Raw genomic sequence first — 26,566 nt, forward strand, 5'->3', positions numbered from 1 at the left:
TTGATACCTGATATAAGTGGCCATGATTTTGAACTTCTGGTCCAGAAAGACCCAAGCTTAGCTAAGGGGTGGACTGTTCATAGAGGAAGATTGGTGCAATACACTCTCGCTTGCCCTAACTTGCATTTCCTTAAATCTGGATCTTATGACAAGTGCTTTTCCTTATGGTAACTGGACCCTTGGAATTATTGGACTCTATTAGTTTAATAAAGTATTTATAAAACACTCTTATAGAAAATCACCACTGAATAGCAAGGCACACCTCCCCTGGTGACTCAGGCAGCTATGCCCATGGTGGAGGAAGCCAAGCCTACACAGTTACCCCCATACACAGCTCCTGAAGAGTGCTCTCATTTCTCGTTCTGGTGGGTTGGGACTTCATGGGACAATACATAGGAGAAGCAAGATACTTAAACCCAGGTTTTAGTGTCCAGAATATCTGGGTTCACATCCCAGCTCTGCCACTCACTGGCTGAGTGACAGCTCAGTCTCCACTCACTGGAGACCTTGGGCAGACTTCAGCTCTTGATTCTCCATCATCCCCTGTAAAGTGGGTCACTCCCGTGTTTATGCACAAGTCAGTGTGAAGACTGAGTCACCTAAGGTTGTGTGCATGTTGCTGTCACCATCGTCCTAACTTGACACAAAACAATGAAGAAAGGAAGGAAGAGAAGTTTATTTCTCCTCTTTCCACTCGGAATCGGGCTCGCCCACGGGGTTAGGTGAAGGTGTCCCGTGCTTTCTGTGTGCTGCCTGGGAACGCACAATCAGGCAGGGTGGGGACAGTGCGGAGAGGGAGGCCATTCCTCCAGGTGAGGGCAAGGCGGGCTCCTCACTTGGCGGAGTGCTTCTTATAGATCTCCAGGAACTCGGTCACGTCGTCGGGGGACCCCAGGATGACCGGCGCCCTCTGGTGGATGTCGGTGGGAACGATGTCTAACACAGCTTCCTTCCCCGTGGTGGCCAGTCCCCCTGCCTTCTCCATGACGAAGGCCATCGGGTTGCATTCATAGAGTAGTCGCAGCTGAAAAACAAGAACCCGACACTGGCGTCCTCACACCAGAAGGCACTGAACAGAGAGGGGGCTTATTGCCCAGCCCAACGGGGCCGAGCTGCGGGGAGGTCCCAAGGTAACCCATACTCTTCCCCTCCTCCGGGTTGCAAAACTTCCCTCCCACCCCTGGTTGCTACGGAGACAAAACCGCCAACCATGTGGTTAAATGGAACCAAGGGCCAGCAACAGACGACCCGAAGCAACTTTGAGGCCGACCACCTGGAGCCAGGACAAAATGACATTTTGGCAGCACTGATGGCCCCCTCCTCTTTATAGCACAGAAACTGGACTTAATGACTGATTCTCTGTGTGTTTGGGATGGAGCTTTGCCGAATCTAAAAGCATTTTTAAAAATCCACAGTAGTGTCTGGCTGCAGACATCTGGAGAACAGACCGGCTCCTCCAAACAGTGTGACATTGTTTGCAATTCTGTGTTTCCTTTTACGATCCTCCCATGGCTCCAGGGCTGGGGTTTAATGTGTTACACATCTTGGCAATTATTTTTAAATATGAACTTTTTTTTTTCTAATATGTATTTTCTTGCAGTCTGCCTTCTGAGCAGACAGCTCTGTGCAGATGTCTCCTGACTTGATTCCCATACATGTGTCAGCTCCAGACTCAAAAAATGGAAAAAGAGGAGGAGCTTCTATGTTTGTGTTCAAGAGCAATTTTTGAGGCATTAGAGCCAAGTGCTAGAAAGCAGGCTAATCACACAGGCTGGAGTGCACCTGTGGCCCCAGAAGGCTGGGGTTTCAAGTAAAGAAGAATGCCGTCGGGTAACTGGCCGCCCAGTGCCATACACAGAGATGTGAATATCGCAATTGCTAACTATCCTAAGGGGATCTTTCTTGCTATTCATTATTGCACATTAAAAGAAAAAAGAGGGAGCTGGGGCTGTGGCTCAGTGGTAGAGCGTTTGCCCTGCATGCATGAGGCACTGCATTTTTATTTATATATCTATATAAATAAATAAAGGTCCATTAACAACTAATTTTTAAAAATGTTTTAAAAATAAGAGGACATAATCCTGGGGAAGGAAGCCATTGTCACTTTGTGTAGAGAAAGGGGTATTCCTTGGCCAGCATAAGAAAGCCTGGCCCACCCCATGTCTCGTTAGTACCAGTAAAGTCCTGGGAAAAGCTCCATGTTCTCCAGAGAGTCTATTCTTCCCTAAAAGTTCTCGTATTTAAGGCAGCAAATGTCCGGCTCACTGGTTATTTCTATTTTATGCCTTTTGACATCGATCAAAGACCTCTGATATATATTTGATTTGCTTCCTGGGTAATGAGACTGGACCATTTTGCTTCACTTTATGAGTGAAACTCATTTTGTCCAAGCCAAACCATGTACCCACCAGAAGCTCCAAGCCCTTTCAGTCCCCTCCTGACCAGAACTCCATCAATTTTATTTTTATTATTGTTATTTAGTTGAAAATGGACACAATATCTTTATTTTTATTTGTTTATTTTTATGTGGTGCTGAGGATGGAACCCAGTGCCTCACACTTGCAAGGCAAGCGCTCTACGGCTGAGCTACAGCCCAGCCCCATCAAATCTCTTTTGCTGTAGCCCTGGAAGGGCTCTCGAGAGAGTGTTTGTGTGTGTAGTTGGTGTCATCTGGCTTTACCTTGAATCTAGTAAAGAATGTGCCACAGACGTTTTCAGCAGCAACCAGAGGACCTCGATCTGTCTGAATCTTTCTTTCTTTCACATGAAGTCGAATACCCCAGGCTAAAAATGAGATCTACTCCTTCTTGATCACTTTTTGGGGAATTTTCTCACCTTTCCATTAGGGCTTTTCTTGTTCGCAGGGTACAAAAAGATCCCTCCATAGACCAGTGTGCGGTGAACATCGGCCACCATGGAGCCCACGTACCGGGCGCCATAGGGCGCTGAATTATCCTACAAAGAGAGAACAACAGTAACCAGGGGTGCAGAAAATTAAGGCCATTCTCTTTATGTCTCTTATGCATATTTGACTCCAATCATTTATGGAGCCGCTATGGAGCTGTGCTAAGAAATGCAATGAAAAATCCTGTTCCCAAGAAGCAGAAAATGGAATAACAGAAACAGCCTCCCATCCATCTCCCCACAGGTCAAATTACAGGAAGAAGCCCCCAAGTGAGTGTGGTTCCTTCTGACCAAGGTGTTGGAGCAAGCATCACAAAAACTGTTCCATTGAGCAGCACCTCAAGGTCGGGAAGGATGTGAGCAGGCTAAGGAGCTGGGCAGGGCCACACTGTATGTTTCATGGCAGGAGAATTTGTACAGCTCTCTGCAAAGACCAGCCACCCAGGGCCTGGGGGAGTGTGCAAGCCAGGGCTGGGCACCAGAGGGCATCAAGGAGGGTACAGAGAAAGGGGAGAAAGCCTGGAGCCGCTCTGAGGACCCTGAATGTCATGCTGATGACATTAGGGTTTCATCCTGAGAAAATAGCAGTTGTCAATGGCTTTCAACCAAGTACCACAAGTTCAATCCCCAGTACCACAAGATGAGCGATGCCCACATGGAGCCCGCTGTATGGCCTGCCCTCCTTCTCCTCTTATTCACCAACTGTAAGCTCTTTAGAGAGATGCCAGGAAGCACACACTCTGTCTTGGAATGACAGAAAGAAGCCCATCTCAGACATGGGCCTGGAGGACCCACCACGTGGCAGGTGCCTGGGTGGAAATACCACATTTTGTACCCTCTGTACCCACAGGTAGAAATGCTTTGTCACCTGAAACACATTCATCTGGTTGACATTATAATTATCCTGATTTTCTTCAAAGAGCAAGTGGCAAAGGCTGAAATAACACTCCAATTCTGACATCTCAGGGCAAGAACTCCAGCTCCCAGCACCCAGGTGAGAGAGCCTAATCACAGATCAGCACAGACTGAAAGCCAGTTTGCTTCTGAACCTGCCTCCTTTTGCACCAAGCAGGGTAAGTCATGAATCAGTAGGTTTCCACATAAATCAAGAGTCCCAAATAAGATCCGGGGCCCTTCTCAATCCCAGAGGTCACTTTTTTTCTTCTCAGGGGACACCCCTCCCCCAAGAGCTGCCCCTGGTGCCAAAGGCCCCAACACTGTCGCAGCCCCACCCCTTGCCCCTTACTTACAGGCGGGAACTTTTTCCTCTGGACGTACTCAGTGACGGCAGGGTCGAAGTCCTTGGCGTAGCCTTCATTGAGACTGTAGATGTTACCTTTCTTTTTGATCTTCACATTCTTGTCCACCAAAATGAATTCTCCAATGGCCTTTGAAACAAGAAAGGAAAGGTAGAGAGCCTTCAAGCAGCCTCCCCCTGGAAGATCCAGGTGTAAAGTGGCCAGGCCGGGCTGAACGGGGAGGTGCGTGGCCTATGGTCATACCTCATCCCTAGGCTACCAGGGACTCCTGCCAAATGCCCCCAAGAACTGCAGGCAGGGTGAGAGAAGAGAGAGTGGTGAGAATGAGTGAAAAGAAAATGGGATCCCAGTGACCGGGGAGGCTGAGGCAGGAGGGTTGCAAGCTCAAGGTCAGCCTGGGCGAATGAGCCAGACCCTGCCTCAAAATAAAATAAAAAGGGCTGAGAATGTACTTCATCAGCAGAGCAGCATGGTTTCAATCCCCAGTACTGCAAAAAAAATAAAATAAAATAAAAAGTCAGGCACACACCTGTGACCCCAGTGCTAGGGAGGCTAAGGCAGGAGGATTGCAAGTTCAAAGCCAGCCTCAGCAAGTTAGCAAGGCCCTGAGCAACTTAGCAAGACCCTGTCTCAAAATAAAATGTAAAAAGGGCTGGGTATGTGGCTCAGGGGTTGAACACCCCTGGGTTCAATCCCCGGGAACCAAAAAAGTAAAATAAAATAAAACGAGAGGGAAGGCAAAGGGTTGCTACAGAAGTCAACAGGGTGGTAAACAGGGCTTCTGACTGTTTGCAAATGATTTCCGTAAAATAAGAAAGAAGCCATGCAGACACAGGGCAAGCAGAAATATGTAAAACAGCAGCAAACCTTGAGAAAGAGGAAGAATTGTGTGTCCAAAGCAATATCAGATATGCCTTTGTACCCACTGCACTTGAGCTGTCTCAGAGGGCAGCTGGGATTCAGGAAGACAGACAACAGCAGAACCACAGTCTCTGAGCTGGCATTTCATTCTGTCTTGGCTGTCTGTGTGTTTCTATTGAACAAAGTGGAACCCTGAGTTTTGAGTCCCAGAATATGCAACTTCGGGCACCTTTGCTCACTGAGGTGCAAAATTTATCTCAGACACCTCCTCCCACATGCCCGGCACTGAGCAGATGCCTCTGGGGTTTTGGTTCTTCAAAGGAGACCTGAACTGGGTTGGGGGAGTGCCCATAACTCCTGCTGCTCTGGATAAGGATTGTTATGGACGCCTATGTGGGAGAAGATGACCCGGGGAAGGAGGGGGGCGGGGCTCTGCCCACTTGGAGAGCAGGTGCTCTATTGAGGTGAGTTAAGAAGCGAGGCCAGCCATTTATTCCCATAACAAAGATTGGTTCCTGTTAAAACTAGAAGGAAGGGAGGGAGAATTCACAGTGGTCATTGATAGTATCACTACAGATGACTCTTCCTTTTTACTTTTTTTTTCTTTTTTACTTTTCCACTTCCAAAAATTTTGACCATAAATATATAGGAACATTCTTTTATAATCAATAAAGCAAAATAAGTAAACAAATATCTTTTTTTAAAAAAGCATCTAGAAAAGGAAGCACGACAGGCAATAGGTGCTGCGTGCAAAGCTCAGTCACCCTGTCCTAGATCTAGGCTGAGGAACCAGGGTGCCAAGGAGCGGGAAACTCCCAGGAATGGAGACCAGAGACACAAAAGCTCCTCAAAAGTCAAAGCCTGCTAGGAATGCAGTGGTTTTAGCAGAAACCCTCAGCCTGTCCTTGCAGCAAGTCAAAACAGGTGGGCAGCTTGCCCTCCTCAGGCAACAGTGAGAGGAAGAGTACAAATCAGGTCGCAGGTGGCAGCCAGCAGTACACTCTCACAACAACCCACCCTGTTCCTGCAAACCTTCAGACCTAAGGAGGGAAAAGACCATCAGATACACGGAAGCCTACTCCTGGAGACCCCATCTGCAATCAGGAAGCAAGAAGAGATTTGATTTCCCTACATGTCCAGGACTCAAAGGTAACAGAGAGAGCACCAGAAAGACACGTGGGGAAGCCGTGGATGCTGGCCAGGCGAGACGAGAGCTGGGTCCTGGACACGGACTGAACTCTGCTCTGGTTCCGCCACAAATTCCCCCTGACGTCATCTCATTTGTTAACTGGTGCTATCGCCCTGCCCTTGTTTATTTATTAAGTGCCATGCTTCCAAGGAGGTGAAAGTCCAGTTCTGTTAAGAGTGCATGGATCAAAGATGGCCCTGTTCTGGTTAATACCACCTGCCACACCCACCCAGACACTACCCCCATGGGCCTCCCTATCAACAACGGGACCCACAGAGGTTTCCAGTTTGCACTTCATACCTTGTTTTTAGTGTGTCAACACAAAACACACTAAATGTCACAGGAAGACATTTCTAAAATTAAAAGAAACTTATAAATCCAATTTTCCCCCCTGGCACCCTAGACCAAGTGCATAGTGAATATGTCAATGCATGGACAAGCAGTCCTGTGAGTGCAGGGTTCAGTGGTGGGCTTGGTGGCACCAAATACTTAGAGATTCCTTTCCCTAATTTTATCAGTCCTGTTAAAAGTATCATCTACTTGACTGAATAAATGATGGGCAAATTTATGGACACGTAGAAGCAACTGTCCATAAATTAAAGCTATGAGTGAACATTTTTCAGAGCTGCACCCTGGCCTCTCTATAATGTAACTTTTCTCTGTGTGGTAGACAAAGGGGTTATCTTCATTCTCTTCATTTATTTTCATTTCCTTGAGTTCATCAAAGTCTTATCAAAACTGCAAGGGTGAACTGAGATTTGGTACACATACACACACACACACACACACACACACACACATATACAAAACCAACTCCATTTGGGAACTGCTGTCCCCCCCCCCCTTTTCACAGGACGGGGGATCAAACCTGAAGCCTCACACCTGCTAGGCAACCAGTTTACCACTGAGCTACACCCCCAGCCATTTTTATTTTTTATTTTGAGACAGCATCTCACTAAGTTGCCCGGGGTGGCCCTGAACTTGCGATCCTCCCTGATGGCTATTTTCGAAGAAGCTATTTTGAAGAAGGGGTATCCCTCTGTTACATGACACTGTGGGGTACCGCTTCCCCTCATGAATTCCCCTCCCGGTGAATGAGGTAGAAATACTAGCAGTGGATATGGTGGGTGGCCCACAGACCCTCCACAGGCCCCACCTGTCCTCCCTTGTGTTTGGGTTGGCTGGTGCAGTGTTTACACATCTAGAAACATGACACTTTTTCAAAATCCAGTGTTCCTTGAAAAATTGTACAATTTGGCAAGACCCGGGGCTCTGTTCCCAAATAGTTACAATTGCTGTTGGACCTCTCCAGTCCACCCCAGTCCCTACCACTGCCCCTCACCCGCCCTCCCCTGCACACTTCACTGGTTTATCTGACCTTCCTGGGCACGGCGGGCTTTTGAGTCATTGGAATAATGGAGCAGTGGCCGTTTGAAAGACTTCATCCTGGAACAAAGACCCTGCTTGTGCTCTGGACAGACACCATTTCGCACCTCCATAATGTTCCCGTGTTCATCTCCTTCCCCTTCCCACCCCACCCTACCCTCTCCATCCCTCTGGCCCACACACAGTGTACACCAACTTGCAGCCACGACCCAGCACCCAGCCTCCCCCACACCCTCTCACCGGGTCCAGCATGAAGCAGTTGACCCCACTCTCGGTGGCCAAGACCAACATGGTGGCACTGCCATAGAGCGCGTAGCCAGCTGCCACCAGGTTCCGGCCTGGCTGCAGAGCATCCTTCTCGGAAGGCTCACCGGAGGATTGCTAGAGAAAAAAAAAAAACACACATGTTTTTGTTTGGTTTTATGGATCTTTTCTCTGGATCCACCATTAGCAGGATGCATTGTCCAGGTATTCTCCTAATGAAGCAGGCCTCTTCCCAGAGGGACCTTCCTCCACATCAGTCACATCCTTATTACATTACCACGGCAGCCTTCCCACCAGACCCTGAATTTCCTGCATCTGGATGCTTCTTTCCAATCAGGGGCCTCCTCCCATTCTTCTAATTTGATAATCCTTCATCTCTCCATTATCACTTCCAAAAAACAGCATGCTTCTTGCCAGCTCCCTCTAATGTAATCTGATTATGGGCATCAATGTCCTTCACCTGCCTACTCCATCTTTATTTAAACCAATTAACACCAGGCTGCAGGGCAGGGAGTCTGGGAGGAAATCAATTTCAAGAGCTCTTGCCAGTCACAGCACAGGCTGTGTGGTCATATCATCTCGTGTCCAAGAAATACTCAGAGTTTGCAAAACCTCCCCAGAGTCACTGCAGGGAAGGCAGGTGCTGCCCAGCTTTTGACCATGACCCACAGTAAAAAAAAAAAAAAAAAAAAAAAAAAAAAAAAAAATTTTAAAGCTGATCTCATAGAGGTTGAGAGTGGGTAGTGGTTACCAGAGGCTGGAGAGGAGGGGAAAGGAGAGCAAGACAGGTTAGGCAGTGATACCGTCCCAGTTAGACAGGAGAGGCAAGCCTCCTGTTCTCCTGCACGGTAGGGTGACTACAGATCATGATAATGGACTGTATATTCCAGAAAAGCCAGCAGAAAGGATTGTGAATGTTCTCACCACAAATAAATGTCAAATGAGGAGAAAGACACCCTTGCCCTGCTTTAAACATTACACAATGTGTGCATGTAGCAGGCATCACATGATATCCCAAAGTAATTGTGGTCAGTTTTGAAAGAAAAAAGAAACACATTTTACATCAGGAACCAGTACAGCCCACATGCATATACCAACAATACCTACACTTAGAATGTGACATAGACTCTATTTTTTTTATTCAAAGCACTGAGTCATGTGACTCAGTTTATCTAATAATAAGAAAGGGAATGACTTAAAAGGAGGCTTCTAATCTGTGATTTCTTATTGATAATTATGTTCCGTCCTCAAAATAGCCCTAAACAAACTAAGTTTGATGCTCTCTGCCTGAACTTTTTTAAAAAAATTTAAAATGGCCAATTTCCTCCAATTTCCTTTACTCCTTCAGCAGCTGGAGATCCCAGAAGCTGAGAGTGTCTCTGCCAAGGAGCTGAAGAGCAAGGCTCCCAGCAGACACAGTCCAGGTCATTTCTTCCTAGAGCTTTTTAATGTGTGGCCCCTGGACCATCTGCATCAGAATCACCTGAGATGCTTGTGAAAAACGCATTCTCTGCGGCTATAGCCCAGACTTACCAGGCCAACTTGTCTAGGCTGGGTCCTGGGATCTGCATTTTATTACATGCCATAGGGGACTCTTGAACCAACTACTCAGATAAAAGGAAAAAATAAAAACAATCCTCTCCGTCAGTTCTGCCCATGGTTTTCACCTGGGTGGGGTTGGTTGGTTAACGGGTCCAGTTACTTGATTTAATTTGGTTTGTATTCACCAGATAGTGCAGACTCAACCCAGGATCCAAAATTTGAGTTGTTTTCCCTAAATGGCAAGTGTTGCCAATATCCCACCTTGAAAAAAAGAGATTAATGGTTTTGTCAATGTGGACCACCTGTCTGAGGTCAGAGGTTAACAAATAACTGCTTCCCTTGAATCAGTGACACAGTGGAAGGACCCGGGCCTCTAACTATCCTCTCCTTCCATTCAGGTTGAGTCCTCTGGAGAGTCCCCTGGCCCAGAACCCCCATGTCTTCCTGCAGTAAAGAGGCAAACATAAACAACCAATTCCCCAAAACACTGTCACCGAACACTCTCCCACGGGGCCTTCCTTGGAGGGACTAAGGAACCCAAACACTTGTCTATGACACCCACATACCCAAAAGAAAGAGGAAATAAACACATGGAATCCTAGTTTGGGAGGAATTCTCTTCTAGCCCATCACCCTTCCCAGAGCATGAATTTGCTCCTCCAAAGCCAAGCACGGCATGTCTTTCTTGTGTAGTCCATCCCCTTGCAGATGCCTGGGGAAGAGGGTAATGGGCACAAAGTACTTGTAAAAATTATAAAGTTTTAGTCCCTACCATTGTCTACCCAAGGTTCCATCTGCTGTAGATGTTATCTCCCATAAAGAGTACAGGGGAATCTCAGCGGCTCTGGAGGCTGAGGCAGGAGGATCACAAGTTCAAAAAAGCCATCCTCAGCAATTTAGCGAAGCCCTGAGCAATTCCCTGTTTCTAAATAAAATACAAAAAAAAGGGGGGGGCTGGGGAAATGTGGCTCAGTGGTTAAGTGCCCTTGGGTTCCATCCCTGATACCAAAAATAAATAAAGAGCACAGGGAAGACGCCTGAGGTGGCGAAGGAGAAAGGCAGAAATGGGTGGGGGTAGGGACTGTCAAAGGTGTCTTTCCTCATAGTGAAAACCACTAAGGCCTCCTTTGGAAGCTCTGCTTTCAGTTGTGGGGACTGAATAGTTTCAAGGTATGTTGCCAATTTGGGTGTCCAGGAGCGGGTGCAGGCTAGAGGGAGATCGAAATCGCCTCCAATAGAAAGATGAAAGGTGTTTAACTCAAAGAAGGAAAAAAAAAGGCAGGTAGGAAAGCTGTTTCCAGACACATAAAAGAATCTCATGTGATGCTCCGAAAAGCCAAATGAGCAATCACGAGACAGACAACTCAGTATTTGGACAAATATTCTAGCTGTAGTGTGGCCTGACACCTTGAGAGAATTTGTCCTGTGCACATGTCTCCAGCCAGAAGCAGGGTGAGCTAGAACAGCTAGAACCTTGGGCCACATGCTGTCAAGGTCCTTTTGAGCCTCTTTCCAGTCATCACGTGGACAAGGCCTGATCCCAGCTATGGGTGCTCTCCACTGAGCATGTGCACCAAGGAGCTGAGTCCCAGCAAGAGCCACCTCTGCAGAAAGCAGGATAGGTCTCCCTGAATTCTCAATCACCAACCACAGGTCTTCCTGCACGTGGAAGAGCTGCAGCAAACCTCTCCTGCTAAGGTACAGACCTGGTGCCCCGCAGGGAAAAATCTCATCTCTCCGTGTCTGATACTGAAGTGCACCTGGCTGTCACCCAGGGCAAAGGAAAACTCATCCAGTGACCCATGACGACTGTCCCACGGTGCTGCTACCTTCCACGTGGACGGAACGGGAAGCCATGGGCAACAGTGGACAATGAGTCACTTTGAGAAGCAGAGGGGACTCTGGGTCTCACGACTAAGCTCCAGCCTTCATTACCTAAAATATGGCTCAGCGGAATGAACCACGTCATCCACGGAGATGAAGAAACCGGATGGCACAGCTGCCACCTGTGAACCGTCCTATTTCTAAATAGATAAGAGCTGGGCGGGGGCACAGCTCAGCGGCAGAGCACTTGCCTAGCACACAACTAGCCCTGAGTTCTGCCCCCCACACTGCAAAACTGAGAAATAAATAAGACTGAAACCAAGAGGGCTTGTGGCCCATTTTATACTGTCTTACAGTGGCCACACAAACACTCTTCCTATGCTTCACTTTCTCTATACTTGAGCATGCTCTCTTCCCCCCTTCTCTCCTCTATCTATCTCTCTCTCTCTCTCCTCTCTCTCTCTTTCATATACACACAGACTCTAAAGAAAAAGAAGGAGAGAGGCTCTTGGAGGTGGAGTGACTGCCCAGATCAGGCAGTTCCAAGACTCAGGGAGGGACCCGTCCTGTGCTGCACACTGTGCCCTCCAGGACCACAGCAGGGGGAGCAAGCCCTTCCTACAGACAGAGGAAATAGTTCAGGCTCTACAGGTCACCCAGCCTCTGTCACTGCCACTGCCCCCTCAGTATGCCCAAAAGTCAGCCAAAGACAATATGTAAATAAATGTGCCGATGCCAATTAAACCTTGTGAATGGTGGAAAGTAAATATCATGTGAATTTCATGGACCAATGAAACAATATTCTTTAGATTTTTTTTCAACCCTTTAAAAAATGTAAAATGGTTATTCTTTGGTCATAGGCCATATAATTTCAGCAGTGATTTACAGGACTTAAAGGATGATTTTTACATAAATAATCTCAGTTGCTGTCAGACTCTCAATTCCCAATTCACACAGTATCACCATGAAACTTTTTTTAAAAAATGTAATTTTCTAACATAAAAGAAAGATATAGGTAAAAGAGTGAAATATCTTTCTGATCCAACTCACATTTTACTATTATATTTTTTAGAAAACAACTTCATGGATTTTTATTATCCAATTAATGTTGAAAAGCTAGAAGGTGACTTGCTAATCAACTCAGGCCCCAGACTTTCATCCTGTAAATTCTAGATGCTTCCCCTAGTGAAACAGGATCAGATTCTCCACCTTAATTTTTTTTTTAATCTAAAACCAGGGGCTTAATAGATCTCATTTTACCTTTCTGTAGATGCCAAAAATGGTTCCAATGGATACGAGGCAGTCAATGTTTGAAGAGCCATCAAGGGGATCAAAACAGACCACATATTTACCCTGAGCAGAGAATAAAGATAAACAATTAAAATAATAATGATAAATAATAATAATAAATAAAAAGAAATACTTTTTAAATACTGTAACAAAATTGGGAATTTACACCAAGCAGTCAAAATGGGCCTGTAGATCAAGCTTAAGAAATGGGAATCATTTATTTTTACTCTGTCAAGGAAGACATGAGAGGAGAGAGAGAGAATTCAAAAGAGAAGGTACCATTTAGAATAGGAAGTACACAGGGAGGCCATAGACTACAAATAAAGAAGTCATAATTTCCTACGTCATGGATAGAGTTTAATTATGATTTTGGATTGAGAGTCCTGGTAGCCACAGAAAAAGAGAAGCAAGATTAGAAATAATTTCTTATTTGTAAGGGGGAAAAAACAATTTTTTAGGTGAAACAAAGACTTTCCTAGCATTCAGATCTATAAGAAACTTCCCATGCAGATCTCAAAATGCCATGTGAGGTTGCAGTTGTCAACAATATCCCTAGTGTAACTCCCAAGGGAGATGACCCTCTGTTGTAATGGGACCACCAAAGATTTATTCTTTGAATGGGATTTTCAGTGGTATGCTGGAGCTGACTGGTATGGGCTCTCAAGAGCTAACTGTGCACATCTAATTCTGCTTTCAATGATGTCATGGTGGTAGCTTAAAGTCGGTCTATGATTAATGTATTTATATCATTGACTAGTAAACATTACAAATCAGATTTTTTTTTGAGAGACAGCCAGTTTATCAGCACATCACTGGGAATTTTCCTTCTTCAAATTAGCCTCCTTAAATGTGGTTTTTAAATGTCCTGCACCGGATTAAGACAATTTCCTGGCCTCTTGCTCTTCACAAATCACCTCCTGCTAGTGGGAGAAACTGGGAAATGGAAATGTGTCCCCTGTGGCAGCCAGAGAAGCTTGGGGTGACTGATGGAGAAGGTTCAAAAATGAATTCAATCCATATGCCCCAAACTGCCAAAGTCCATCAGAGAAAACACCAACTGAGACTCTGACATGTAGTGCTGTTTTAGGAATGATGGAAAGCCAGTTAATAAGACGTGTCCTCCACCCTCTTAATAAAACGGAGACAGGCAGTCTCTTTATCTTCTGATTTCCTTTTCTAGTTCTACTCCATGTTCCCAGTCATCTGGGGGCTTGGGGGCAAGGTAATAAGTCCATACAACTGTACGTCTGGTCCCCAGGGTCTTTTTCATCATAATCACTATTGTGTTGTCAAAGCTGGATTTACTCTTTCATTCCACAATCTTTTCCATCAGTCATTTGGCACTGACCCCCTGCTAGGTGGCAGGCCTCGGGACAGATGCTGGGATACAGAGAATATGATTTGTTCCCTCCCTTGACCAGTAGGCATCCCATGATTCATTCCAATGCACAGATCAGTGAGGGAAATTCGGAGGGGGTTGCGTTGGCAGGAGGGTCAGGAGAGAAGGCTGGGGATTGGATGCACGGAGATTCCCAGAAGAGGCAGTGAACAGAAGCCAGACTTGGAAGAGCTTGAACCTGCCCTGGAGAAGTGAGGACCAAGGGCAAGTCCATGGGAGAGAAGAACCCACATGATCATAGGACGAGTGCACATGGGTGAGGGAGGGTGGGCCTGAGATTGGCAGTAAGGTGGAATGGGTGAAAAGACCACAGGAAGGAGCTAGAGTGGTTCCTGAGGGTCCAGTCTGAATAAACAGGTAGTCGTTTGTGCAGCTCAGAAGAAAATTGGCTTCATTCCATCCCTGAGCAGGAGGTTCCAGACCCACCCTTTTCTCTGGCTCTACGATTATGGCGTGTTTGTCTTCTTCGGACACAAGAACACACGTGGAAAAGGACGACTTTAGCACGTTCATAACCAGGTCATTGGAGAGGACATCCAGCTTCTTAACTTGGTCACCTGTCACGTTGGTAGAGCCAGCGATGCCATAGCTAGAGGGAAGAAAGCCACAAAAAAATAAACCACAGCCACCAGAATCCGAAGATGTATCCACACACCCACTGAAAGGGAGCGTATAGCAAGATTTAGAAGAAAGAAAAGAAGATAGATGCACGGTGTGGAAGAGCCAATCCAGGACAGATGGGAGCCCCAGAATGACTCCGGGTCCGATGACCATCATTCTCAAGACCAACTCCCTGTCACCCACCCTGCACACCTTTGTGGTCAGATCCACATGCTTCCATCTTTTCTTTACTCACATCGGGTTGCCCATAAGGAGCCTTTTAAAACATTTTTTCCTGATCGCACTCCCCCATGAAATACTAATTTTAATAATATAGAGGTGCATCCATTTATTACTCTATGTGTATCTATGTATTATAACAGAAAAGGCTGGAGGTTTTTGTACTTTTGTTTTATCCAAGAACCCATTTTTATCCCCACCTGCACAGGTTAAAGGAATCAGCAGAGAGACACAACAAGCAGGAAGCCTGGCTCAGAGTGACCCAAGGTGTCTGCTGACCAAGAGGTTCTACAGCTGCACAACAAATAAGGTCCTGGAAGACAGTGGACATCGACTGGTTTCACCGCCTCATTTTTTACACCACCAAACAGATTCTGAGGCAAGTATAGGTCCCTCCAGACCACCCAGCCAGAGCAGAGGAGGGTCATTCCCTCTGGCTTGCAGCCTGGGTGCCCTTGGTGGCCCCTGTGGCCCCAGAAGGCGTCCTAGGGGATAAGGGAGCCCAGAGCTTTTGCTTTATTTTTAAACTACCTGCAAGCCAGTAACTGTAGACTTCCCAGAATCCAAGGGGCTTGTCCCAAGTGCAGCCTGGCTGGTTAGCATGAGAGAAGACGCAGGTTGTCATGGCCTGAGATTGAACCCAGAAGGAGGCAGAGAAGAGACAGGAGCCTGGGTGAGCAAAGACAAAGAGAAAGATGAAGAGAAGCAGCACTGAAGATGCCCAGCAGCTGCACATGGAGGTCAGGGTCCAACTGCACCCTTGGGGGATCAGGAACAATTGTCATACTCCTGTGACTTCGACTGCTTCCTCTCCTGAAGACACATTTTCCCAAAAGATAACTTGCTTGTGTCTGGCTTGGCAAAATGAAGTCCACCCTGAAAACCATCCAAACCCAAATGCCCAGCCTGGGTGACGGTCTCCAGGGGGTTTCCCCAGTGGTCTCATCAATCCCCTTATCAGTGTCCTCCACTTTCGGCATCTTTCCAGCCTGGAAGCAGCGTCCACCCTGGCCCCTACTGGCCTCCTCTCCTCTCTTTTCACCTGTCGCTCTGTGTCAGGAGCAAAAGACCCAGTGTTCTTGCCGCGTGTCTCTGGGCTCTGTTTTTCTTTCCACATTATTTCTTTCTGAACTCGATTGTGAAGCCAACGGTGGTGGAACAGAGCAGCCCAAGTCTGGGTGGACCAGAGGGGCTGTGCCAGAGCCACCAACCCAAATACCTCCCCCTCGCTGGCCCCACTAGTGACAACCCCCACCCCCCGGCCAGCCTGGATTTCCACCCTAACGTCACTGTTGATTCAGAAGGGCAGACAGTGCTGACCGACGAGCACATGGGCCTGAGGGCAGAGAGGGGTCCAGACCTCAGATCCGCAGGTCACTTTCCTGTACTCTTTCAGAGGGTTTCTTAATGCCAGGGCTCACTGGGACGGCCCTCCAGCCACGCGTCCTAGGAAAGTTACACAGTGAATGACTTTTGAGCTTGAGGGGCTCAGACTAATCTATCTCCAGAAAGCTCTCTCCGTGGGTACAGAACAGAGACACTTACTGGGGGAAAAGGGTTCTGAAGAAAGCTGGAAGAACCGGCCTCTCACATTGGCCACATTAACACTTCATCACCCAGTGGTGCCGGGGAAACCCTAAAGGCAGAGGACCTGAAGAAGCAGCTGGTTGTTGGCCGTGTTTGGTGAAGAGCCACTTCCATGAAGCCTGTGGTGAGGGTCCCATAAGTTGCTGGTGACTGGTGTCTCTTGTGGCTCACATGACTGCCATCGTCGACAGGTTGGCCACCCTCTGGGACCCTCCGTGGCCTCTCTCTGTGGGTAGGAGCCCTCTCAGGATCTTGGAGCAGCAGTGAGCAAACCTGGCCCATGTCCCCTTCCCCAACACTGAGCATGACCTTCTGTAGCCCAGGGAAAGACACAGGAGAGACTTTTCTGGAAATAAATTAGTCTGAGCCCCTCAAGCTCAAAAGTCATTCACTGTGTAACTTTCTAGGACGTGTGGCTGGAAGGACCTTCCCAGTGGGCCTTGGCATTAAGAAACCCTCTGAAAGAGCCCAGGAAAGTGACATGAAGGCAGGAACAGGGCTCAGGAGGGTGAACTGCTACACTGCCAACCAAAAATGCTGCCACGTGGGTAGGAATGACGTCTGGGTTTGTGTCACGATTTTTGGACACTCTGTGACTCACATCTCAGCATTTGAGGGCGACGGTGAGCTGAGCTTCTCGTTTCCCTCACTGAGCTCCATTCGTCTGATCAGGGAGCCACGGCCACATGGCAGCTGTGGTTGGATGAATGCTCACCCCAGCTTCCCCCCCTACATCTCAGTGGGACCCTCAAAGGGACTGCAAGAAGTCTCCAAGGCAATGCTCGTCCTCGTCAATAGAAAGCTGAAGCAGGTGAGGCTTTTGCGACTTAGCAAAGAGGGAAAGCCCTTAGAAATATCTTCCAGGAACTCCTAAACTGAAGGGCACATGGAGTTATCCCCTTAGAAATAATCCAATTGTGCAGGTTGATCAGTCATCATTCCTCAAGGGTCCTGAAGGATAGATTTGCAAGGGCCTCCTCTCCACATCCTAATGACCACATGGACAGAGCCAGAGGAGTTGCCTACAGAGTCAACAGCAGGTACGGCCTAGGCTCACACCTAGCGACAACCTCCAGGGCTCTGCCTGACCCACTGAGCCAGGGCTTTACGGACAAAGCAGCTATGTACCCCAAATGGAAGTTCTAGGCAGACTCAAGAGGCCAAGAGCCAGTCTTGGTTTGGAAGGAGTTTCCATGCCAGCCGTGAACCCCAGATGAGAGGAAGCCGTCTTCACGCCACCTGGGTCTCTTTCAGGTCAGTTCTTTGGGGCCAGAATGAGGCAGCAAATGGGGCTGCAGGGATCTGGGGAACCCTGAGCAAACGATCTTTCCCTAGGGCCAACCGTGCCTTAACAACTGGTGGAGAAAGAGAAAGAAGCTGTAACAGTGAAGGAGCAGGTGGACCTCAGTACACTGTGCACCCCTGGGATCCGCCACCTCTCCAACCCCCACCCAGAAACGCGGTCTGTAGCAGTTGATCCCACTGCACGGTGGCATCAGCCACAGGAGTTTGTCCTAGATGGGAGTTATTATGGCAGGGAGAGACCACATCGTGAGCTTCTCTTCCTTGGGCCTTTAAGCAGAAATGTCAGAGTTTGAGAGATGGAAGAAGAAAAACTACTTGTGGCCTCCCGCAAGGTGCAATGAGAAGCAAGCAAGAGAATCGGGGAGCAGCCAAGGCCCAAGAGCCTCTGACCACTTCTGCAGGCCATGGAATTAAATGTCCTACACACCACAGCACAAGGAAACCAGCTGAGCACCCAGGGCCCTGAACCAGGGTACAATGTCACAAGATTCAGCTATTCAGGCATGTGCGGCTCACAGCTGGCTTTCAAAGCTTGAAACATCTGGGGCATGCGTTTAAATTGCATTATCCCAGAAGGCCCAGGATACTCGCTTCCCAGGTATCCTCATCAAAGTGATTGGAAGAGAGAACAGTGGACGGCGCTGAGCAGGTAGTGATGGATGTATTTTGGAAACTCTCTCTGTTGGATTTCGATTGAAGTTTATAAGATGAATACATAATTCCACATCATCTTTTGGGTAATTTTAATTAAAGGGGTTTTGAAAATAGAAAGAGCAGAGCTGATTGACGAGGGACCTATTCTTGCTCCTGATATGTATGCGGTAAGTTAATAGGTACAACTGTGGGGTGGAGGAAACTTCTGGAAGCAGCAGGGAGGGGTTCATCCACTTCTCTGGTGTTTGCCTTGAAAATGGAAACCTGTTCGTGTAGGTGGGTGGTCAGCACGGACCACCAAAAAGGTGCGGACGGACAACCACTCGAGGATCCCAGACTGACACTGAGGACCCCCGGCTCCAGGAGTGTCTCCCTGATGTCAGGAGTCTGGTGACATCTCCAGGAGTGGGCCACCAGCATCAGGGACAGCACATGACCGCCCCCCAAGCATGTTAGGGCGAGAGGGCCTCTTCTCCACCCCACCTCCCCCAGTCAGAGAGGACCCAGAGAAGCCACAGGCTGGGAGGAGCGATCTCTGGTGCATTGGTCTCATGGCCTACGAGAGCCCCTAGGAGCGGGGGAAAGATTGGCTGCCAGTCCTGGAAGCGCCGTCCTAACCCCGATTGCAGAGGATGTGGCCAACCTGCATGGGGCTGCCAGGGGGCAAGGCCTCCGGCTCTGGCGCTCCCGCTGGGCCAGTCTCAGGACGTTCTCTCCCACACACAGCTCTCTGCTTGGGGATGGGCACAGGGGCTCCTGAGATCACTGTTTTCATTTATTTGGTTTATTTTCTGGTGAGGCCTAAACCTGAAGCCCAGGCACCAGGTGAATGATCTCTGAGGACAGAAACTCTCTCCCAGAAATGGTACATTTGAAGGGGCCTCTGGGAGAAGAAAGGCCTTCCAGTTCCTGAGCCTGGAAAAGAGAATATTTTGCTCACTGTGTATCCTTAGCACCTGGAACAATGCCCACACATAGTAAGTGCTCCATAAACTCTTCTGGAATGAATGGATTAATTTAGAGAATAATGCGGGATCCAAGGACATCTAAGGTTGCAAACTCCATTCAACCCAATGGCATCGTCAAAACCTACCATCCAAGACCCCCCATCTCTGACACAACCACTGCAGATTAACACACCTCCTGATAAAAGGCAGGCAAGTGGCCCTTCCCTCCGGCCAGTGCACCAGGAGACGGCAGGACACGGCAGTCAAGGCCATGTGCAGCCTGGGACTAGACAATGGGAGGTTCAAATCCCAGCTCTGTCACATGCTTGGCAGCCCTGTGCAGATCACTCTGCACCCCTGACCTTTGGTGCTTCCTCTGTCACATGGAATATGGTGCATCTGCTTCGTGCTTTTAGAGAGAAGTGCATGAGTTGACAGAGGTCAAAGTGTAGGTAAGTGTGAAAGAAATACTACTGTTCCATGGCCATGCCCAGTTCCCTCAGCATTAACACACCCACAATGAGAAGCAAGGTAGGATCCTAGCAAGACGCAGCACCCCAAAGGTCTATGTTCAGATTCTGCCTTTCCCTCTTCCCGATTATGGGACCTCCACCAAGTTGTCCAAACCGTCCGACTGACGGCTTCTGGCCAGATTTGTAGGCCTGATGGATAACACCTGCAATGCCCCTGGCTCAGAGAAGCACTTCCTCCCTAAAGTGGCATCCACCATTGCTCTCAAACCTCCCAGGCTCTGCTGAGGAAGTGATGGGAGTGACACCCCCCAAACCAGTTTCTAGGCAACTTCTGGGGTGACAGCCAGTGCAGAGCTGTTGTCACAAGTAATTGACAAAAAAAACAAGTGTGCCAAGTTTACGTACAAGCTCTCACTGAGAATAATATTTCATTTGAGATGTTTGTGACATTTCACTTCCATTTTATTCAAATTAGTTGGCACTATAGCCCAACTAGTTAAAGTGGGGAAAGTCCCCTCAGGAGTCAAGCTTCTATGTCATGACCTTTCCCTTTCAAATTCCTAGAGACAAATTTAAAAAAAATCTCTTCCTGGAACTTTAGGGGCCAAAATTCAATTTGAGAAGCAGTCCTTAATATCTCATCTTCTACTTTCTCTGTAAACTTCACCAAAAAACTTGAAAAAGTACTATAAGTCACTGAAATTCATAGAATAGGGAATTTCTTGAAGCCTAATTTGCTCAGTATTTTGAAATCCTTGGAAATTTGGATTAAATGTTAGCATTGATTATTGCATATGGTTTCTACAATAGGATGTGCTGTTTCTGGGCCATGAAAATCTGTGAAGCTTCACAGGTGATTTCTGATGACCAAGGAAAGCTGCCTTTCACAGCAATCCTGAAGACAGTACTGGACATGTGGACCAGAGCCAGGGCCTGCCTCACCTTGAGACAAGCTCTGCAGGACTTCCTTGGTTGGTGCACGGACTGAGGACCATTTCCTCCTGATGTCCACAGGACAACGTAAGCAGCAGCAGCTTAGACAGTGAGCACAAGAACCAAGCTCATCTTCAGAATTCCCAATCCAGGAAAAAGCAAGGCTTATGATTTAATCCTTATCACTAAAGTCCAATGTAACACTGGTTTATTATTGATTGCTTCCATGGTAAATGACCAACCACTCACCCAGCCAGGAGCATCCAAGGGTTAGTTCAGAAATACGTTGAAGAGGTGCCGACCAAGCAGCTTTCAAGGTCATCAAAACAACCTTTGCTTGTGTTCACGGAGGCTGAAAATGGGCAAACAGGACAACGTGGGGCTGGCTGTACTTTCATGGAAAGGAAGTCATAGTTCACTCTCTGGTTATGTGCAGAAGATAAGCCAAGAAAGAGAAAATAAATCTGATAAGGTCTCCACTAGTTTAATGTCATCAACACTGCAGGTGTGAAGGCAAGCTTAAGCATGTATAAGCTGGCCTGTAATTCCAAAATTAAAATGAAATTTCATAGTATCTTCTTCTCTCACCTGAAGAAGACCCTGCATGCAAATGTAACTTGTGAACCCAACAAAAACATGATAGGAAAACATTTCCTATTGCAAATTTGTTTTCCCACTTGGTGCTCTAGCCTGTATCCCTACTGCTAAGAAATGAAAAGCAATATATAGAGAACAGTCCTCCCCCCAAGAAAAAAATAGCCTTCAGGAAAATAGTTATAACATTGGTATCTGATTATAAGCTCACCTTCACACAACTCCCTGAGTTTGAAAACACAGCTGTCCCAATCTCACAAGTGGGGAAACTGAGGCTCAGGAATGCTATATCGACTGCCCGTATTCTCAGAGGAATCAAGGGCCAGGAATGTGAGAAATGCACTCCCAAGTTCCTGCTGTGCTAACTCCAGTCCTGATCTCCTTTCTTCTCTGCCTCAGAGAAAGTGTGCCAAAATCCAGTGGCCAAATCTTTAGTAGGCACTTCTTGTCCAATTGGCACATCTGACTGTGGGCTGGACATATCCAATGGCATAGCTCTCCAATACCTCAAGTTCGACATTTTCAAAATGTCAAAACCATCTTTTCACCCTTCCCCAGATCTAAAAGCAGCTCTGCCTTGAAGGAGCTTGTGTTTTTATATAGTTGGGTCTTGTCGTCTGTATGGCTTTGTTTTGTTGTTTTACTTTGTTTTGTTTTGGGGAGGTGGGCACCAGGGATTGAACTCAGGAGCACTTGGCCACTGAACAACATCCTCAGCCCTACTTTGTATTTTATTCAGAGACAGGGTCTCACTGAGTTGCTTTGTGCTCGCCGTTGCTGAGGCTGGCTTTGAACTCATGATCCTCCTGCCTCAGCCTCCTGAGCTGCTGGGATGACAGACGTGCATCCCTGCACCCAGCTGCTTTGGTTTTTTGATGGTGCAACTCTGCTCTCAATTGCCAGAACCAGCTCTTTGATACCCCCTCCCTGCCCTTCTCATCTGTCCATGCTCAGACCTCACCTTCATGTGCGTTCTCCCGGCCCCTCCAATGCCACAGCTCTCATGGCCTCTTACACGAACCCCCTTTCTCACTGGTTTTCCAAATGTCTCATCTGCCAACACCATCCTTATAGCCCTCTTCTCCCTAGATTAATCTCCAATAATGCCACTGCCCAACTCAAAAACCTCTGCCCTCTCCCTTTCCATAATCTCCCAAATGTGTAAAGAGGCCACTCTTGTCACTGGATGCTCCTCCAGGACACCCCCAATTTCACACCACAAATGCCCCAGCCTGTGTACTCCAGGCCCTGGTCAAACTGAATGAGCAGCTTTCCCAGCAACACTCTCCCCACTCAGGACCTTTCCTCACCTGACCGCCCAGTCTAACTGCTCCACAGCCATCCAGCCTGTGGCTGCCCTTACTGTCCTCACAGAAGCCCACCTTGATGCTCCCCAATCCCTCATGCCTGAATCATGGTCCTGGCCCCTCTGTGAAAGCATCTCTCAGAAGTCCTCCTATGTTCTACAACAAATTCTTGGCTTGGCTTGTTCTTCTGGTGGTAAGATCTGTGCTGTTACATCTCTCCATCTCTTCTTGAGCTTTGTCCTTTGTGGGTGTGCAACAGCAGTATGTTAAATGAAGTGGAGCCCAGGAATTCTTCAGGTGGTGATTTGGAAACATGTTCAAAGGGAAACCAACAACATCCGTGCCACAAAGCCACAAAGCTTAAGGCTGTGGAGGACCACTTTCTCCCCAGGAATGCAAACAAAGAAGTGGGACAACAGTGACTTTGTCACTTGAGCCATGAATTCACCAGCTCTTCTTACAGGTTACTGTGAAGGACAGAAGGCTCGCCACCTCCTGCACAGATCTGTATGCACTCTCCCCTCAGGTGGGTGGAGAGGAGCAGAAGTGTACAGATAGATAAGGCTTCAAGGCCATGCTTGCCAAAGGACGGTGGCTCCTTGGGATATAATTCTTAATTCACATCAAAGGTGGGATGAATGAATGAGATTTAGAATTGGGTGAGCTTTAACTTTTTAACTTTTTTTAAAAAAACTATTTTTTAGTTGTCAATGGATCTTTATTTTATTTATTTACATGCGGTGCTGAGAATCGAACCCAGTGCCCCGCACAGGCCAGGCAGGTGCTCTACCACTGAGCCACCACCCCATCCCCACTTTTTAACTCTTGTTTTGTTTTGTCTGGGTTTGGTTTTTGGTGGTGCTGGGGTCTGAAATCAGGGCCTTGTACATGCTAGGCAAGTGCTCTAACATGGAGCTACACCCCAGTCAATCTTTAATGGTTTCTTTAAAAATAAACAAATAAAGCATATGGTATACAAGAAGATCCCCATGCTGGGTTCTGGGAGACCTGGGCCACAAGCCAAGTCAACTCACCTTCCTGGCCTTGGGGTCCTCAGCTATACAGAAGGGAACTGGACTAGGCAGCTCATGAGTCTCCTTCAGTTCAAAACTCTCTTACTGGGAGCAATGAACCTGACTTCACTGGCAAACTCAGGTTGGCACAGAGGAAGAGCATGTGGCCATCAGGCTCCAACCTTACACTCCTGATGATTCCTAATGGGTTGTTATCGTGAGTGAGTCCACAAACTGTGCCCGTGCGTGCACCCACTCCCTTGAGCATATGACCTTCTAGAGCAAATCTTCAGCACTAATAAGCTCTTTGAGGGCTTGCTGGCTCCCCACCTAACACATCAGAGCCTCTGATGAATGTAATTTGGAAACCTGGCTGGAGATCTTGTCGTATTTTTACCGGTCTGACCACATGTCATCCTGAGCACAAACTTATTTTCCCACATCGTGTCGAATGAAAAGGCAAACTGGACACATATGTTAAGAATGATCCCGTTGTGTTTGATATTTGCATATAGAAATATGTAAACATGTGTTCATGCGTAAATCTGTATGAGTGTAAAGAAGTATCTGGAAAATACTAGGGAAACTGTCAACAGTGGATACCCCAGGAAATGGATATGGGGTAGTTTCACTTTTTCCTTTGTGTTCTTTTGAATGGTTTGATTTTTTTTTTTGTATAAATTAGTGCAACTTACTAAGTAGTTTATAACAACAGTGATTTAAAAAAAAAAACTCGTGTTCACATCTATCAAGTCTGAAGTACACATCTTACGTAGTCATAATTAGCAACCCTTTCCCCAGGTACTGTTATCTGAGGTTGCTTAAAAGGTAGGACACCTCAAAGCAGATCTTGTGCTCCTGAGTCTCTCTTGGGTTGTAAAGGGTACTGACATGTTTTTAAAACAAGATAAAAAAAAAATGGAACTGCTATTTCTTACAAATCACCCTAGTCCTTAAAAAGGGCTAAAGCCTTGAGGCCACCTACACTTGTCTTAAATTCAATCTGTTTGCTAAAGCAAAGAATCCTTAGAAACACATTATTAGGAGGGGCTGAGAGTACAATAATAACAGAGTAGTCACCTTTCTTAACATACCTGGCCCTGTCTCTCCTACAAGGAAGGCCTGGCCCTGCCTGACTTCGGAAAATAAATGTGACCATTCGCTTCTTTCTTAAGAATTGGCTCAACCAACCCATTCTGTGGGACCAGAGCTTGCCAGAAAACAGAAGCCAGGTCACACTGCTGGGGAGCTGTAACAAATCTAGGGAGGCATTCCAAAGTAGCAGGATCGGCTATGGGCATCCTGTGTCATTTTGTAGTGTTCACAGGTGTGGGAAAAGTCAGGAAGGGGTATGGACAATCTGAAAATCCAGCTATCCTTCAGGGGAAGTAAGAACCCATGAGATTTAAAATACTTGTGCACACCAGAACAAATCAAAGGGTGTTGTGTGGCTTACCAAAAGGGTTGCAAGGAGGTACCCCTGAGTCCCCATGTTCCCTGACTCCTCACCACTCATAATGGTGATCAGCAACCCCCACCACAGGAGGACTACTTGGAAATGCAGAATCCGGGGCCTCACCCCAGACCTACTGCAAGAAGGGCCACCTCTGAACAAGATCCACAAAGGACTCCTGTGCACACTGAAGTCTGAAAAACACTTCCTAGCTCATTCGAAACCATTCTACTGATATACATTTTTAAAACTATTCACTAACCCAGAAAGGGCCTTACACACCATTATTGTAAATGGGTAGAGATTTTGAAGCTCACCGGGTGAATTTTTTCTGCTTATGAGACAATGTGGCAATTGCCCTAGACAGGGGTGGGCCAGTGGAGCACGGGACACACCAGGGAAAACTTCCCAGAGAAAGTGATAGTTGTGTTCTTAGGACCTGGGCAGACAGGCTTCCTCCCAGCCTGCCAGGACTTTTGGGGTCTAGGAGATACTGGATTGGGACCCCGTTCCAAAGGGAGTGAAGGAGGCCAAGGAGAAGAAGGGAAGGAAGCCCTGAGCTAGCACTTTCCTGAGTCCCTGGGGTTTCACTAGGACGTTGAGCGCTGAGGCAGGTTCCTTCTGCCAGAGGAGAGAGGTGCAGGGTGCGCCTGGGAAAGAGGCCCCAGGTGGCCACCTCTAAGGCCAACAGACAGGGGAGGGCTGTGTGCATCGGGGCAAGCTTCTGGAGAGGGAAAGAGATGCTCAGATGTCAGAGTGGCAGAACAGCAGGAGGACCCGAGGGCCAAAGGCGGGATTGCCAGGCAGATCCCCAGGAGGACAGACAGACAGGACGCGGCCCCAGGCCTGAAGCCCAACTCACAGATGCGCGATGCCCGCCTTGCGCACCGCGGAGGAGATGGCTTTGATGGCGGTGCAGAGCGAGTTGAGCAGCTGGGTCATCTCGCCCGTGCCGCGAGCCTTCCTGCCCTCCTCCATGACGAAGCGGGTCACGGTGCTGATGTCCGTGTCGAAGGGCGCCCGGTCGGCCATGCTTGCCTCTCGCTGGGCGGCAGGTGCAGGTGACAGGTGCAGGCGGCAGGTGCTGGTGACAGGCACAATCGGCCACACGCAGCAGGACGACGCGCCGATCCACAGATTGACCTCAACGTGTCCGCAAGTCTCGCGGGTTAGCTGGCCGGGGCCGAGTCCCCTGGGAGCCTTTAGGCGCCGGGTCCCGCCCCGCCCCGCCCCGCCCCGGGAACACCTCCGCGCTGCGCAACCGTCGCCCGCTGCGCTCCGCCCGCGGGAACTTTGCTGCAGGGTCCGGATCCTCCTCCTCGCGATTTTCCTGCCTCCTGTCTGCTTGCAGCCCCCACGCACCGCACCGCGCCGCGCCACCACCTCGACTTCCCCCACTGTCGCCACCTGCTTTGTGGGGCATTACTCTGGGCGACATGTACAATCTCCTACAGTCCCACGACAACCCCACCCAGGAAGAAGGCGTGATTCAACCCCGCCCCCTAAAATAGAAAACAGAAGTTCAGCAAGGTCACGACTGACC

The 26,566-nt window shown here is 48.0% G+C and overlaps 1 protein-coding gene across 1 annotated transcript; it reads right to left on the reverse strand.

Annotated features, from left to right (window-relative positions):
• Positions 1-657: 657 nt before the first annotated feature.
• On the reverse strand, positions 658-26,391 carry Fbp1 (fructose-bisphosphatase 1). The gene is made up of 7 exons (XM_026401989.2): positions 25,886-26,391; positions 14,344-14,506; positions 12,489-12,581; positions 7,840-7,980; positions 4,155-4,292; positions 2,836-2,955; positions 658-1,024 (listed from the first exon to the last, which is right to left on the reverse strand). The coding sequence occupies exons 1-7, from the start codon at positions 26,053-26,055 to the stop codon at positions 833-835; spliced, it is 1,017 nt and encodes a 338-aa protein (XP_026257774.1). The 5' UTR covers positions 26,056-26,391; the 3' UTR covers positions 658-832.
• Positions 26,392-26,566: the final 175 nt, after the last annotated feature.

This window comes from Urocitellus parryii, chromosome 13 (genome assembly GCF_045843805.1).
Source record: "Urocitellus parryii isolate mUroPar1 chromosome 13, mUroPar1.hap1, whole genome shotgun sequence".
Classification (NCBI taxonomy): Eukaryota; Metazoa; Chordata; class Mammalia; order Rodentia; family Sciuridae; genus Urocitellus; species Urocitellus parryii.

What these genes read in the sequence shown, in the direction of transcription:
- Fbp1 (XM_026401989.2), bottom strand. Translation starts at nt 26,055, where the DNA reads ATGGCCGACCGGGCGCCCTTCGACACGGACATCAGCACCGTGACCCGC. An exon ending in ACTGCTTCATGCTGGACCCG is followed by an intron (nt 4,293 to 7,839) that starts GTGAGAGGGTGT and finishes CTTGTTTCAAAG; the next exon opens with GCCATTGGAGAATTCATTTT. An exon ending in AGAAAAGCCCTAATGGAAAG is followed by an intron (nt 1,025 to 2,835) that starts GTGAGAAAATTC and finishes CTTGTTTTTCAG; the next exon opens with CTGCGACTACTCTATGAATG.